General features: G+C 33.0%; 1 protein-coding gene across 5 annotated transcripts in view; it reads right to left on the reverse strand.

Annotated features, from left to right (window-relative positions):
- Nucleotides 1–6,419, reverse strand: part of LOC143045649 (uncharacterized) — a 39,456-nt gene extending 33,037 nt beyond the window's left edge. For 4 of the 5 annotated variants that reach the window (XM_076218292.1, XM_076218291.1, XM_076218290.1 and 1 more), the window contains exons 1-4: nucleotides 6,109–6,216; nucleotides 2,965–3,678; nucleotides 1,230–1,338; nucleotides 780–892 (exon numbers count right to left, since the gene is read on the reverse strand). In XM_076218292.1, coding sequence (XP_076074407.1) covers nucleotides 780–892; nucleotides 1,230–1,338; nucleotides 2,965–3,561 — 819 coding nt within the window. In that variant the 5' untranslated portion in view covers nucleotides 3,562–3,678; nucleotides 6,109–6,216. Of the gene's footprint in view, nucleotides 1–779; nucleotides 893–1,229; nucleotides 1,339–2,964; nucleotides 3,679–6,108; nucleotides 6,217–6,358 lie in introns of those variants that run through there. The other variant, XM_076218288.1, reaches the window with a different exon arrangement.
- Between the last annotated feature and the right edge of the window lie 8,544 nt (nucleotides 6,420–14,963).

Consider the following 14,963-nt stretch of genomic DNA (forward strand, 5'->3'; position numbering starts at 1 on the left):
TAGGGTCTTTGCATCAGAAATAAACAAATTTATTCTAAAACCAGTTGTTGACATGACCACGGGTTATGTTCTCCTCATATATTTTATGATGGTATGATACTTAACCCCTAACTGGGGGGATTGTATTTGATTTTCATATGATGAAGACATAATCTTTAAATCAGTTTAATTGATGTCTGGAGCTGGCATGTCAGTAACTGCTAGTCTTCCTTTGTTCATTTATGTATCATTGTCATTTTGTATCTTTTGTTACTTATTCTGACATTGAACTCAGACTTCTTTTAAATTAAGTTTTATTGTGCGTTTTGCTATGCGTTTCTTTATTCTACAATGGCTAGAGGTATAGGGGAGGGTTGAGAGCTCACAAAACATGTTTAACACTGCCACATTTTTTGCACCTATCCCAAGTAAGAAGCCTCTGGCCTTTGTTAGTCTTGTATGTTTTTTTAATTTATGTTCATTTATATGTTATGGAGTTTAGTATGACGTCCATTTTCACTGAACAATTTTATTTACAGGCCAGTTGAGGACCACCTCCCGGTGCAGGATTTTCTCGCTGCGTTGAAGACCTATTGGTGGCCTTCGGCTGTTGTCTGCTCTTTGGTCTGGTTGTTGTCTCTTTGACATATTCCCCATTTCCTTTCTCAATTTATATAATTTGCATTGCGACTGTCCCCTATCACTAACAATGGTAAGTAAAGTCAAGATAGTGGTGTCTGAAAGCATTTAAAAGTTTAACAACAAATAATGTTGAGGATGTTCTCTATTTAAAATATTACCTCTCGGCCAGATCTTTGACAAAAAGAGCAGGTTTTACATTCAATACACTGCCATCTCAAAGACTTCACAACTTCTGTCAGATCTACTGAGAACTTCAAACATGTAGGGTGACCTTGAAGTAAAATCAAATATTACAATAAGAAGCAAAACAAGATATAAATGATTCAAGTATAAAGTCAGCTGCAGTTGAAAATTGTTTTTCTTTTGTCATAATGATTAATACAGACAATCAAAATAAACTTTTCAACCATGTGCCTGATGCAATTTTTTTCTGAAAATTTTGTACAGATTCTGTTGACCGGTAGTAGAAATTCTTATAAACAGTTATCATGGTTGACTGATATCAGTAAGTTGATGCAAAGCAATTTCTTAAGAAGTATCTACTATTAAACTTTAGATTACATTATAATGACATCTAACCATATTTGTTGCTACTTTATGAAACTTACCACTGTTACCACAATCAGCACAGGATATGAGGTCTTCTGGTTCTCCACTGCGGTTTTTATTTTCATCACCCAGACAAAAACAACAGATCAAAACAGGCTTGGCACATTTCTATAAAATATATAGTAGATATCAGTTAAAATCAATGTTGCAAACTATGATTTTGAAACAACATATATTCTTTACATATATCTGTTGAAAGTATGTCTTGTCTATTTTTTTTAAAATAATTGGTGATAAAAGAAAAATTTGGCTGGAAACTACAAAAATGCTTATTTGGGCCCCTTTTTTTGGCCCCTAATTCCAAAACCTTTGGGACCATAACCCCCAAAATCAATCCAAAATGATGATATTTGACAAAATTGTAATAACTATGCATTATAGTTGTCCTTAGTGTTAAGAAAACAGTTAAGATTAATGACACTCTTGATTTCTACATTGTACTTCGTGTTTTTTGGGGGGTTATAGATTTGTTTGATATTAGTTCTTCATGCGGTAGCAAATAAAACAACAATTCCATCTAGATTCTCTGACAGTTTAATTGAAACCATGTCATTGGTTTAAATGTACTTGCAAGTACAAGGCTTCAACAAGGTGTGGACAGATAACTTAATTTTAAAAATAAACATATCAAAAGGCAAAGTTATTTTTTAATCTGCTTAACATGCAGTTTTTAAATTTTCCTTGCAAGTTGTTTTTTCAGTTTTCCATTAATTATATTTCATTAAAACTCCTCTGATTTTGGAAAAAAAAGATTAGTAGCATTTCAAGATTCCCAAACACAGAACAAGCGCAATGTTTACGAAGCCCAAGTGAATGTGAAGCATGACTGGACCAACAATTCCTAAAATATATAATTATTAAGAATCTTATGAATAGTGTCAATTAAAACGCAATAATGCTGATTTTGGTCAGGTAATGGCTGAATACCAAATTATCCATGTAGACAGAATATCAGATCTTCAGAACTTCAAATCATTCCAATTCAAACCTGACCAACCACATGTATAAATCTATGAACAGGAATAAATTTAACAGCAGCTGCTAGCATACTTTGACCTTAGCAGTTATTTGTCTTTTTATTCCATATTCTTATAATTATATATAAGTATTATGAAGATCTAGAATGTCTCATTATACTATTTACAAGAATCAACCTGAAGATAACTGATCATCTGTGTCTACAATTATCGATGAAGTAATAATATTGTTTCTCATATGTTGTATGCGATTCTTATCCTCAGCTCTTTACCTTATTAAAAAATCAATTACTAAAGTTGATCACTGCTATCGTTAAGGAATATTGATTTATAGTACTCTGTGTATTCTGTGATGAATGGTAATCCCTATCAAACCAATACATGAAATCATCACATGAAATCATCACCTATATTACTGCCTCATTACATTACAAATTACTTATTGTTTTTCTCAAAACAATGACAACATTTCTTTATGATGGTAATTTTCATAAAAATTGTTTTAGAAGAACAATCTTGTCAATTTAAATAGTATTATGAAATTATTTAACTGAAATATGATGAAAAACTTTAAGTTTTTGCCTAGTACACAAATTGATGGTCTTAAAATATAACTAAATGAAGGACAGTCACACACATCTGACAGTCAAAAATGCTTTTCCGACTTTTGAAACCAAATTTTTTTGTAGATTCTTTTTTTTTTTTAATTTGTTTGTTCAGTTGTTTGACCAACAACTATAAACATTGATGTCCTTACCATGTTTTGTTCAATTGAGAATGACATGTCACTGGTAGAGTCTTCATCAAATGATGCAGAGTTACTAGAACTCCCAGCTATGTCTATGTCTGATGCTTTCTCTCCCAACTTTACACTCCTCCCTTCTTTTATCAAATACTTGTTGTCCATTGCAGTTTTGAGACAATTTTTTAAAAGAAGTGTCAAGTCAACACCATTCAGACATTCAATGCTGTATATAGCATTCAGATGATTTTTTATCTTCTTCAGAGAGCTTCCTTCTTCTCCTAGTTCCATCACTGCCTTGACAAGAAATTTTGTCAAGTCGGTTTTCTTGTCAATTTTCAATGACCTCCTTTTTGTATGAGGCATCTTGGATGGATCTCTATACGACCAATCTTTTTTACTAAAAGTTCTCACAATCAAACCATCTTTGGTAGCCAATTGAAGCTGCTCCTCTATAGACTCCCTACTAACACTGTGGTACTGTTGAACAGCATGAACAATACGCTGAAGATTTGGCTGCTGTTTTTGATGTTTAATTTTATCAATGGCTTCCAAAATCCACTTTGCATAAGTCAGATTTGCAAGTCCTTCTGTTTCCCCTTCTCTTACCATTCTGTAAAGCTCAACCACTTAACACATAATTCATTTTGAGAATTATTTAAAGATTGGTAAAATAAAAGTAACTACATGCTGAAAACACTTCACACAATGCCATGAATCTTAAACAATCTGAAAATAAAAATGTGTATAAATTAAAGACTATCATATAATAAGATTTTTCCAGTCATTTCTAAATTATTTTTAATCTTACAAGTTATTTCAAACATTGAAATACTATTTTTCAATATGTTAGTAACATACATTTGTAATAAAGAAATTTCCAGGTGATTTTTACTGTGCTTAAAATTCAGATACTGAGACAGCAAACTTTGTCCACAAACATAAACCCAGATCAGACTTATTTTCTTATACCATTATCCCTGTACAACACTGTACAATGCTGTACAAAAATGTAACTTGCATATACATTATTTTGTGTGATTCTATATCTGCTTACATGTTGATGGCAATTTTTCTTATAACCTCTGCTGAATTTATTGATTGGTTACATGATTTCCTGATATTGAGCAATTTACAGCAAGACATACAATGTATTGTAGAAATATTTGTCAAATTTTGAAGATTTAATTATATGTACATATGATGATATTGATGTAAGAGAAGATTCTCTGCGGTTTTCAATTGCTTGTGATTGACATAGACCTACCATTTCCTGTAGGTAAGAATGCACATGCACAGATTAATTATTTATGAAATAAAACCAACAGAAAGTGAATGTCAGTTCTCTATCAGCTTTCATTCATCTGTATGGACTTTACCAGACTAAAGACGCTGTTGTTGGTATTGCCGTTATTTGTATTCATGTTTACAGCAAGCAATTCATTAAGGGTCTTTTAATATACATGTAACATAGCCACAGAGACAGATAACATGTATAATTTTCTAAATTTTAAAATATTCAGTTTCTTGAGATTATCTCAAGGATTATTCCTTCGAGTTCCTGTGGTTATAACTTTTTGAAAAAAGTATCATTTTAATTGTTGGCGTTTTATTCAGAATGATCAATTCCCCCCAGGATATTAATGAGTAAAAACTCTTTCTATATGTGCTCTGATAATAAAAATTTTGATATCCCTTATATTTTTGAAATGGACATCATTCAGTCAGGATTAATAACTCATAAATATTTTTCAAATACACAATGTCAAAAGTGGACAGAAATTTGCATGATACAAGTTCAAAATGTGCAGGTTGCACACACTACAAAGACAAGTCATCTATAAAGAACATCTACTTACAGAGAAGTGTTTAAATCTGTAAATTAAGTGAAAAAAAAAAAAAAAAAAAGCACAGCAAATTCCTAAAAATCCTTAACACAGTTGTGAAATATCCTACTTTTTTTCTGATTTCTCATCTCTCATGAAGCCAGAAGGATTTTTTTAAAGGTAAAAGCCGGTCTTGATATGTCTATTTTTCTCACTGGCATTAAAAACATTTCACTTCAGGTCCACATCTGATTCAAATAAGAAGGTTAAGCATGTTCATTTTGTAAATAGAAACAAATTCTAATTCACGTCCAAGGATCCTGCTATAAATATTTCAAGTATAAACAGTTTGTTATTTCAGTTTCTGAGTTTGTCAAAAGTTTCTTACAGTATCTAAGGAGAAAATGCATGAAGTGTTCAATAATTATCATAAAAATATTTGTACACAAATGATAAATTATGCGAGTTGGTATAATCTACATGATATATAAGTTGGTCTTGTACAGAACAAACTTGGTCTTGTATGGAACAAACTAACATTTTTAGTTAGGAACAACTAGGCAAATTTATTTGGAAAGGATAACAAAATATTGTGTCTTATTTATTTGATAATATTAACAACCAACTCTGTTAATTTCACCTGTTATAGATATTTTGTGTAAATAATGAATTATTTTTTCTTCTTCTCTTGCTTATGGTTAGAATAATAAAAATAAATAATGCTTTAAAGAGATTGTCAGATATACGGTTTAGTTATGACTAGTGCAAAAATTTCAAGGCCTTCAGATAAACAAGGGATGACTAGAAAAGAAAAAAATTAACAGAACAACATTTTAAATTTTATAGCACAAGAATAATTATTTTTTAAATTAATAGGTCTGGTGTTGGAGCAGTAAATTATTTCTGTTGAACAGATTTTTTTTTTAGAGCGAGATATAAACATAAATATATGCATATATCAGTAGCAGTAATTTAAATTATACTGTAACGATTTCTCGGCAAAATATTTTCGCGGCCATCTTTTACAGTTCCGTGGCGGTTAACTCGTTAATTTGACATTAAATTTCCCGTTTCCTATACAGTAATTAATATGTAGCTATTTGTTTTTGAATAACATTTATACAATTTAAATACTTACCTATATCCTATCATTATCAACCAAATATTTCATAAAGAATTCATAAATAAACATCGCAAAAATATATTTTACGGAGATGAAATGCCCTTCACTTCAAAACGAATTAACGACAAAAATCCTGATAATATCACCTCAAAAGTACGACAATATTGTCCCTTACATATCCTTTGAATAACATTAATTATAAATAATTACTGTGTAAACAGAATCTCTAGGAAATTGTCGTCATTCTTTCCCATATTTTGATGAGACGTTAAATCGTCCTCCATTTGTAAATATGGCTTCCAACGGAACGGACGCAGGGCTATTAGTTAGGAGAATATGAATATTTTTTCTATGGAAGTTTTTCGTTTTACATAGAAATGTGGGAACGTGTCAAGCAAGTCTTTTGAAGTAAACATAATAAACTCGATATAATATATATTGTAATAATATCTGTATTTACCAAAATACTTCCCAAGTTTTACCATTAGTTTATTATGTTGATCATCCGTGACCTATTTCTCATTGCGCCTTCAGTGGTAGAAACAACTTGTCCCCTTTGAGTAAAATGATGAGTTTTGATTGGTTAATTTGACAGGCAATATGTTATTATATTATGGACATGTAAACAACGAACTTATGAATTGATAGAATTATCTTGTGCATTGTGTAGAGGTTATACAGAACACGTAGAAAGACTATAGAAAATTGCATGGGACCTTTCGCTTAGGAAGTAATTAGATCTATTAGGTCCAAATATGCTGACAGTGAAGGATTTTTTTTTATCATCGAATAAATGATTAAATGATTCCCTCAAGTTTTTTTTATTTCAATATAATATTAAGTTAACAATTTCAAAGCAAGTTTTTTGTCTGTGTAATAGGGATATCAGATTCACTCAAGTTCAAACGGTCAATATATATCATATATTATATATCAAAGCAGCAGTACGTGTATTTCGGATAAAAGCTCCACGGGGCGTATGTTGTACGACAGGTGCCACATGTGGAGCAGGATCTGCTTACCCTTCCGGAGCATCTGAGATCACCCCAGTGGCGGATCCAGAACTTTTCCTAAAAAGGGGGGGGCGCTCCAGTCATGCTTCAATTATTCCCTATATAATCAACCAAATTTTTCCCACGAAAGCCCCCCCCCCCCCCCTGGATCCGCCTATGCACCCTTAGTTTTTGGTGGGGTTCATGCTGCTTTGCCTTTAGTTTTTTATGTTGTGTCGTGTGTACTATTATTTGTCTGTTAAAATTTACCTTTTCTAGCCTGCATGGCGTTGTCAATTTGTTTTCGATCTATGAGTTTGACTGTCCATTTGGTATCATTTGCCTCTCCTTGGAATTGCTATATGTATACCCGACTTTAAATAAATCTATTTTGCTTAATATGCTTTATATGAATGCCAAAAATAAAATCAAACCGAATAGAAGACAAACACGTACAAGCCTACAAAACACAACATAAAAAAGCATCTCTGGTGCTGCTGAAGAGTACTTTAAGCCGATCCTGCTCCAAATGTGGTCCGGCACCCGTTATGATAGATAGAACATGCCCTGGACTGATATCGTATCAATTGGCCGGAAATATAACTGATATGTTAGTCGTCTGTGCTATGCTAGGCTGTGTTGTCGCAAAAGTGAGACCTGAAATCACACGGTACAGGTTCCAGCCCTGGTCGGGGAGGAAGTAAAGAATCAAATCGTCTCTAACATTGTTAGTTTGAATTTCATGGCACTTTATATATAGTATAATTACTCTAAATATCAGCACAAAAATGTTAAATCTGCACGTTTGCTAATGGGATATCGAGACCACACGGTCACCGCTAGTATACTGTGTCCAGCGATCTAGACCACTTGTCCACCTTGACTGAACTAAACATTCAGCTTTCGATTGCCTTTTGGTACCTTTTCTCGTCAGTCGAATCTTGAGTAACAGAGACCATGATATATTGGGCATGAAGATGGAATTGATGGCAGATTTGCTAATTTATCTGTTCTAACGGATCGTTAGATGCAGTCACAGAAATAATTATATTATCACACTTCATATCGCAGTGTACTGTAATGTTTATTATAGTGACAAAACATTTAAAAGTTAATAGAAACAAACAAAATTACAAATTTCTTCTCAATTAAGAAGTGTTTTATTTTAAAAACACCGTTTGCCTAAGTTTTCAATTTATCTAGTACATAGTTAAGCAGAACAATTAGATATCAAGTCGACGACATGGATATCTTTCAAGTTGGATGTAGAAAATACATAACCTCCGATTTAAAAAAAAATTACCACGGACGGAAAACATATCAATCTATTAGTTCAGTAATTTTCGTGTCTGCCCTTCCATTATGTGACTCAAGAAAAAAATAAATAAAATGGGTAACAATAGTATCGAAAAGAGAAAATCGGGTGCACCTTTTTATGTTAGGGCGTGTTTGAGTTGAATATTTTGTCTTGATATCGTACAAAGCAAGAATATTTCATACATCGTCTCGTTTCAGATTCTATCATTTTTATATGTTGACTTTATAACATAAAAAAATTACAGTACTAAAAGATGAAATATATGGGTCAAGTGAAATACCTATCTAATGAATCAATGAAACAGAGTAGGTGTGTTCGAATAGCTATTTTTTTTACTGGATGATGAAAATGCATATCATCGAAAAATTATAATTTTTTGTGTGTGATAACAAGGGTTTATAGTCTTCAATCACTAAAAAAATCTAGTCTGCCCTTCCACGAAATTAATATTTAATTAGATTTTTTTTTAAATGTTTATGAATTTTCGAAAATCCCACCTGACAACCGATCAAACAATAGTTTTAGTTTAATCAATGCAGACAAGATCATTAACTGATGCTCATTAGCTAGTTGATACATTTGTCTTTTAAAATACAAGTGACATATTATAAGGATCGTAATGGTACAATGTGGATAAATTTATCGGTTTCTAAGAGCAAAATTGGTAGCGCGTCATCCCTACAATGGCTTCCATTTCTACGATTGTGTAAATGAACTGGCGTAATGGGGAGATAATTTTGACGAAGTAGAATCCTGACTGTATCAGAGACATAAATATACTGTGTTTATGTTCATATGTAGGCTTTGTTGAAATTTTGTTTCCATGGATGTAACCGACCGAATTAGACTTATCAACCTGTTTGTATACTTGAAACATGAGCAACACGATGAAGATGCCGCATATGGAGCAGAATCTGCTTAACCCTTGGGAGCACCGGAGATCCCCCCAGTTATTGGTGGGGTTCGTATTGCTCAGTATTTCGTTTTTCTGTGTTGTGTTTGGTGTACCGTAAGTGTTGTTTTTCTGTCTAGCCATGGCGTTGTCAGTTTTCGACTTGTGTATTAGAATATCCCTGTTGCATCTTGCCTGTTTTAAACTCTATTATGGCGAATACGCTTATAGTACTTATAGCGAAGTACGTTTAAGGATGTACACCTCTGAGGAGCAAGAAATTTCTAGAATTAAACTTTTTTTCTTAATCTATTTTCTGGGGTTTATATGACTGTAAAAAAATAATGGGTGAAGAAAAAATCATATGGTGGTGCACTTCTTTTTTTGCTACGACCCTTTGAAAGTACCCAATTTTGATGATTTTCCCATTTTTCATCAATTTTTACCTATTTTTGGGGCTATAATCATGAAAAAAAACCACATTTCCACAATTAAACTTTTTGTCATACTTTCAATTATGATGAAGGGGACCGATCTGAATAAATTTGAATTAGAAAAACTATAGGTAGTTGTAAATATAAGAAAGTTTTATCATATTTTGATGTTTTTTTGTGTCAAATTTACCATGTTGTCAATTTTGTAAATTTGTGATTTTTTTCCGTTTTAAGTACAAATTGTATATTTTTTCAACTTCTTTGTTATAAATGATTGAAAAAATACATATCTAAGAAATTTGAAAAGAAAAAGGGATGTTTATGCTTCTGGTAAAATTATTTTTTCTATCCCTCACCCATTTTCTTAATTTTTGGCTAAAAAGACTGACTTGATTGGTAATAAAATTTGAAAACTTGATTACTCAAAAACTGCTAATTGGAAATACCCAATTATTTCACAGAGTTAAGATTGATTAAGACATTTTTTAAGTTCATTGATATTTTCCACTTGTATCACATGTTTTAAAAATAATTCCAGAACGAGATTTCAATGAGACTGAAATGTCAGAAGAATACATCCTTAAAACGAAATTTTCGTTTATATTTCCCAGTCAAACAGACGACTAATCTTTCGAAATTGCACGGGAAAATATCCTTTTATAACGAATTTGCTAACAACGAAGTTTCTGTTATAACGAATCACTTCTTAATCACCGATTCAATATGCTATACTAGCATGCACCATAAATTCGTTACTGTACAGTCTACATAGAAATGATGATAAGTTCCAAATTGGGAGGTGTCGTAAAGTCTTGTTCTCAATCTTCATTATCAATTTGTTAATGTTTGTAAATATATATGAAGCAAGCTGAACTGTATCTTTCGATAGGTTAAATGCATTCGACGTAGTCATCAAGTTTGAAATTATTAAGTGAGAGAACCATATATAATGCAGGAAATGAGCCGGTTAATGGACGATGCAATAGCCTCCTTTCATCATTCAAAAAAAAAATCCTGTATCAGTGAAGTATCTTTCATATAAAGAAAGCACCTGAACAGGAGCACAACTTTTTTTTTTAACCATAACGTGTATCTAGCTTGATTATGTCAATTTCAGAGAATTTTATAGTTGATTTAGAGTGGTTTAAAAGTAACTTTTATTCCTCCTTAAAAACAAGATACTAAGTAATACGTGATTATGATTGATATGGTAACTATATATATATAAATATAATTATTTTCTGTGACTGTATCTTACATTAATTTGTAGGATCCTTTACTATAGATAATTTAGCTGATCTGTAACAATAACATCTTCATGCCTTATATATCATGTACTGCAGTACGCCGCTAGATTAAAACTGACGTGGAAAGGTAACACACGGCCAGCGAAAGCTCTTTTTTTTGAGAGCCCAGGTGGTCGTGTGGTCTAGCGGGACGGCTGCAGTGCAGGCGATTTGGTGTCACGATATCACAGTAGCATGGTTTCGAATCCCGGCGAGGGAAGAACCAAAAATTTGCGAAAGCAAATTTACAGATCTAACATTGTTGGGTTGATGTTTAGACGAGTTGTATATACATTATGTACACAGCCATGTATCACCATCATTGATGGCGATCCGATGGATACATCTGTTGTAGGGTTGTCACTGACTCAGACGTACTTATATATATATATATATATATATATATTGTACACAGCCATGTATCACCATCATTGCTGGTGATCCGATGGATAAATCTGTTGTAGAGTTGTCACTGGCTCAGACGTACTTATTAATATAATCATTTTCTGTGACTGTATCTTACATTAATTTGTAGGATCCTTTACTATAGATAATTTAGCTGATCTGTAAAAATAACATCTCCATGCCATATATATCATGTACTGTAGTACGACGCTAGATTAAAACTGACGTGGAAAGGTAACACCCGGCCACCGAAAGCTTCACTTTTCACGATGAAGCCCAGGTGGTCGTGTGGTCTAGCGGGACGGCTACAGTGCAGGCGATTTGGTGTCACGATATCTCAGTAGCATGGGTTCGAACCCCGGCGAGGGAAGAACAAAAATAATGCGAGAGCAAATTTACAGATCTAACATTGTTGGGTTGACGTTTAGACGAGTTGTATATATATACTTATATATGTATCTTACTTATTTAAGAATATGAACCAGTGACGACTCTACAACAAATTTTATCCATCGGGTCACCAGCAGTGATGGCGATACAAGGCTGAAAATACTTTCTGTATATATAATTCGATTAAACATCAGCCCAACAATGTTAGATCTGTAAGTTTGCGTCAGCAAATTATTTGTTCTTCCCTCGTCGGGATTCGATCTCATCAGTGCCACTGAGCCTATCGTGGCACCAATTCGCATTGCACTGTGACCGACGCGCTTGACCACTCGACCACCTAAGCTCTTTAAAAAAGAGCTTTTGGTGGCCGGGTGTTACCTTTCCTCGTCAGTTAGGAACCTGATATTCAATGGTTGTCGTTTGTTGATGTGGTTCATATGTGTTTATTGTTTCTCATTGTTTTTTATATAGATTATGGACAGTTGGTTTTCCTGTTTGATTGGTTTTACACTATAATCATTTTTGTGAAGCTTTTTATAGTTTGCTGTTCGGTATGAGCCAAGGCTAAGTGTTGTAGGCCTTACTTTGACCTCAAATTGTGACTCAACTGGAGAGTTGTCTCATTGGTACTCATATCACATCTTCTTATATCACTGTATTTCTGGCTTTGTTAATCTGACCTTGATCTAATTTTCTTTGAACATGTTAAGTTTATGTGATACTTGTAGTCAAACTTTATATTTAGGACTATCAACATAAAATCAATGCGAGACATGCCAGCGTGTGAACTCTTGCTATTTTCATATATCATAAGATTTTGGAATCTCATTAAGTTATATCTCACTTTTCATAGCAAATCAGAAAACAAATGTTCAGTCAACATTTCAATGTATATGTGTTTTTCTTTATATGCAGACAATACTGAATTGATAGTTGAAATTATATGTTCTTATATCCTGATAAAAAAAACCTAACAATTAACGAGAGGGAGGGGGGCAATAGGGGTCCATTAACATGTTAACAACACCTCGATTTTGGCAAAAATGCTGATTACAGTCAGTAACACAGTGGGTTGAAAACAGTTACAATGTAACAGTTTAAATTTATCTGATTTATCAGTTAACAACACATTGAAAAAGGCCAAAAACAGGTTAACATAGAAAGGTATTGCCCCCCCCCTCATTAATAGCAATAATATTTAAGTACTAGTTACAATTTAAAAAGAGGATTTCTGTCATATAGAAGAGACAGCGAGTTTTGGTGTGTATTCGGAACATGATTTATTTGTAAGTTGGAATGATCTAGCTTTAGGAATTTTTGTTCTACATTTGCTTTTCAACTGCTTACCATATTTTGCCTTTTTCTTTCTTTTTTTAACTTTTTTTTATTTTTTTTTATTCTAGCTTCACTGATGAGTCTTTTGTAGACAAAACGCCTATGATGAGTTGAGTTTCATTAAATGCTAGTACTCTTATATCCGTTTTTCGTGCCTTTTGTCAAGTTAATAAGTGCTCAACCCTCTTCTAACCTGGGACACTGATGTAACAACACTTTGTTGAGGTTAACTTTTTGGGTACGGCTTCGCCGCTCCGTCTCCGACTAGTTTATTTGTTCAGCAAAATTAGTTTCACCATGTTTTATCAGTTAACGGACTCGGTAACATATAAGCTCCGAATTTAAAATACTTTAAGTAATAATGGAATTGAATTTTGATTAAATCGATAGAATATTTTTGAACAAAGAACTGTGAAACAGCTGCTTAATAGAGGAATAGCAGTGGTCATCATTCGGTAACAGATGGCGTACCTGCTCAGGTAAGAATTAACAAAGAACTTAAATTTATCCTATTTATAGACATCACAAAAATATGTGTAAAGAGCTATTTGATAATTTTATCTGTGACATCACAGTAGATTTGAAAAAAAATAGAAACTGTAGTTTTACAAAATTCAGTTCCGCATGCGAGATAAAGGAGACACGGAAGTGTTTTTGATTCAATTCAGTTTGTAATTTGATTTTTTTTATAATGTTAAAGGAAACGACGTATATCCCCGCTAAATGATAAGAACCATTTTATTGACTGTTTAATTAAAGGCGTTATTCATAATATAAGTTTTATCAAGTTATACATACAAAATTACAAGGGTTCCGCGGAACCCAAGGTCTCGCCTACTTTTTATGGTAGTCGCAGGTTCAACAAAAATGGGGAAACATTATTAAAAAATTTCCTTCTAGATACTATCTTTTGATTGTAAGAAGCTTCTGTTCAAGTTTGGTAAGAATCCAGGATGGTTTATGAATCTAATAAATGTTTTTAAAACTTGAACGGCAGACAGTATGTAATGTTGACTGGACTGAGAAAAACTAAGATTTATGCATAAAATACGGATGATTTGTTTTTTACAAAATTTACTTTTCGATACTAGTCTATTTTATGATCACAAACAAGCTCCTGTCCAAGTTTTCTACAAATCCAGGATAGTTTAAGAAAGTTTAGAATTTCAAAAACTTTTATCACAGAGTGAATATTTGTGGACGCCGCCGCTGACGATACCGGACGACGACGAAAACACCGACGGAAAGTAGGATCATAATGTCTCGCTTTTGCGACAAAAGTCGTGCACAGGCTCATTAAAAAGGATAAAGGCATTTTCCAAAAAAAAAATATTGGGACAGTACACTAGACTACACAAGGACTATAACATCCAGCAATGCACTTCATAAGTATGGTTTACTTGTGTCGAATCCATTTTACTTTGAGTTAATAAAATATGTTAAACTAAGCAATGCACCTGACACAAGACAAACAACAACAAACATAATATATATTTCAATCAGCCCGACCCGGTAAACGCAAAAAATAGTCAAGATACCATGGCTTGGTTAAATCCCAATATATTCCAGATACCATGACTTGGCTAAAGCAAAACTAAATTCCAGATAGCCAGACTTGGCTAAAGCACAATAAAATTCCAGATAGCCTGACTTGGCTAAAGCACAATATATTCCAGATACCCTGAGTTGGCTAAACCACAATATTTTCCAGATAGCCTGACTTTGCTAAAGCACAATATAATTCCAGATAGCCTGAATTGGCTAAAGCACACTATATACCAGATAACCTGACTTGGCTAAAGCACAATATAATTCCAGATAACCTGACTTGGCTAAAGCATAATATATTCCAGATACCATGACTTGGCTAAAGCACAATATATTCCAGATAGCCTGTATTGACTAAAGCACAATATATTCCAGTTAGCCTGGCTTGGCTTAAGCACAATATATACCAGAAAGCCTGACTTGGCTAAAGCACAATATATACTAGATAGCCTGGCTTAGTTAAAG

The sequence above is a fragment of the Mytilus galloprovincialis genome, chromosome 9 (genome assembly GCF_965363235.1).
Source record: "Mytilus galloprovincialis chromosome 9, xbMytGall1.hap1.1, whole genome shotgun sequence".
Classification (NCBI taxonomy): Eukaryota; Metazoa; Mollusca; class Bivalvia; order Mytilida; family Mytilidae; genus Mytilus; species Mytilus galloprovincialis.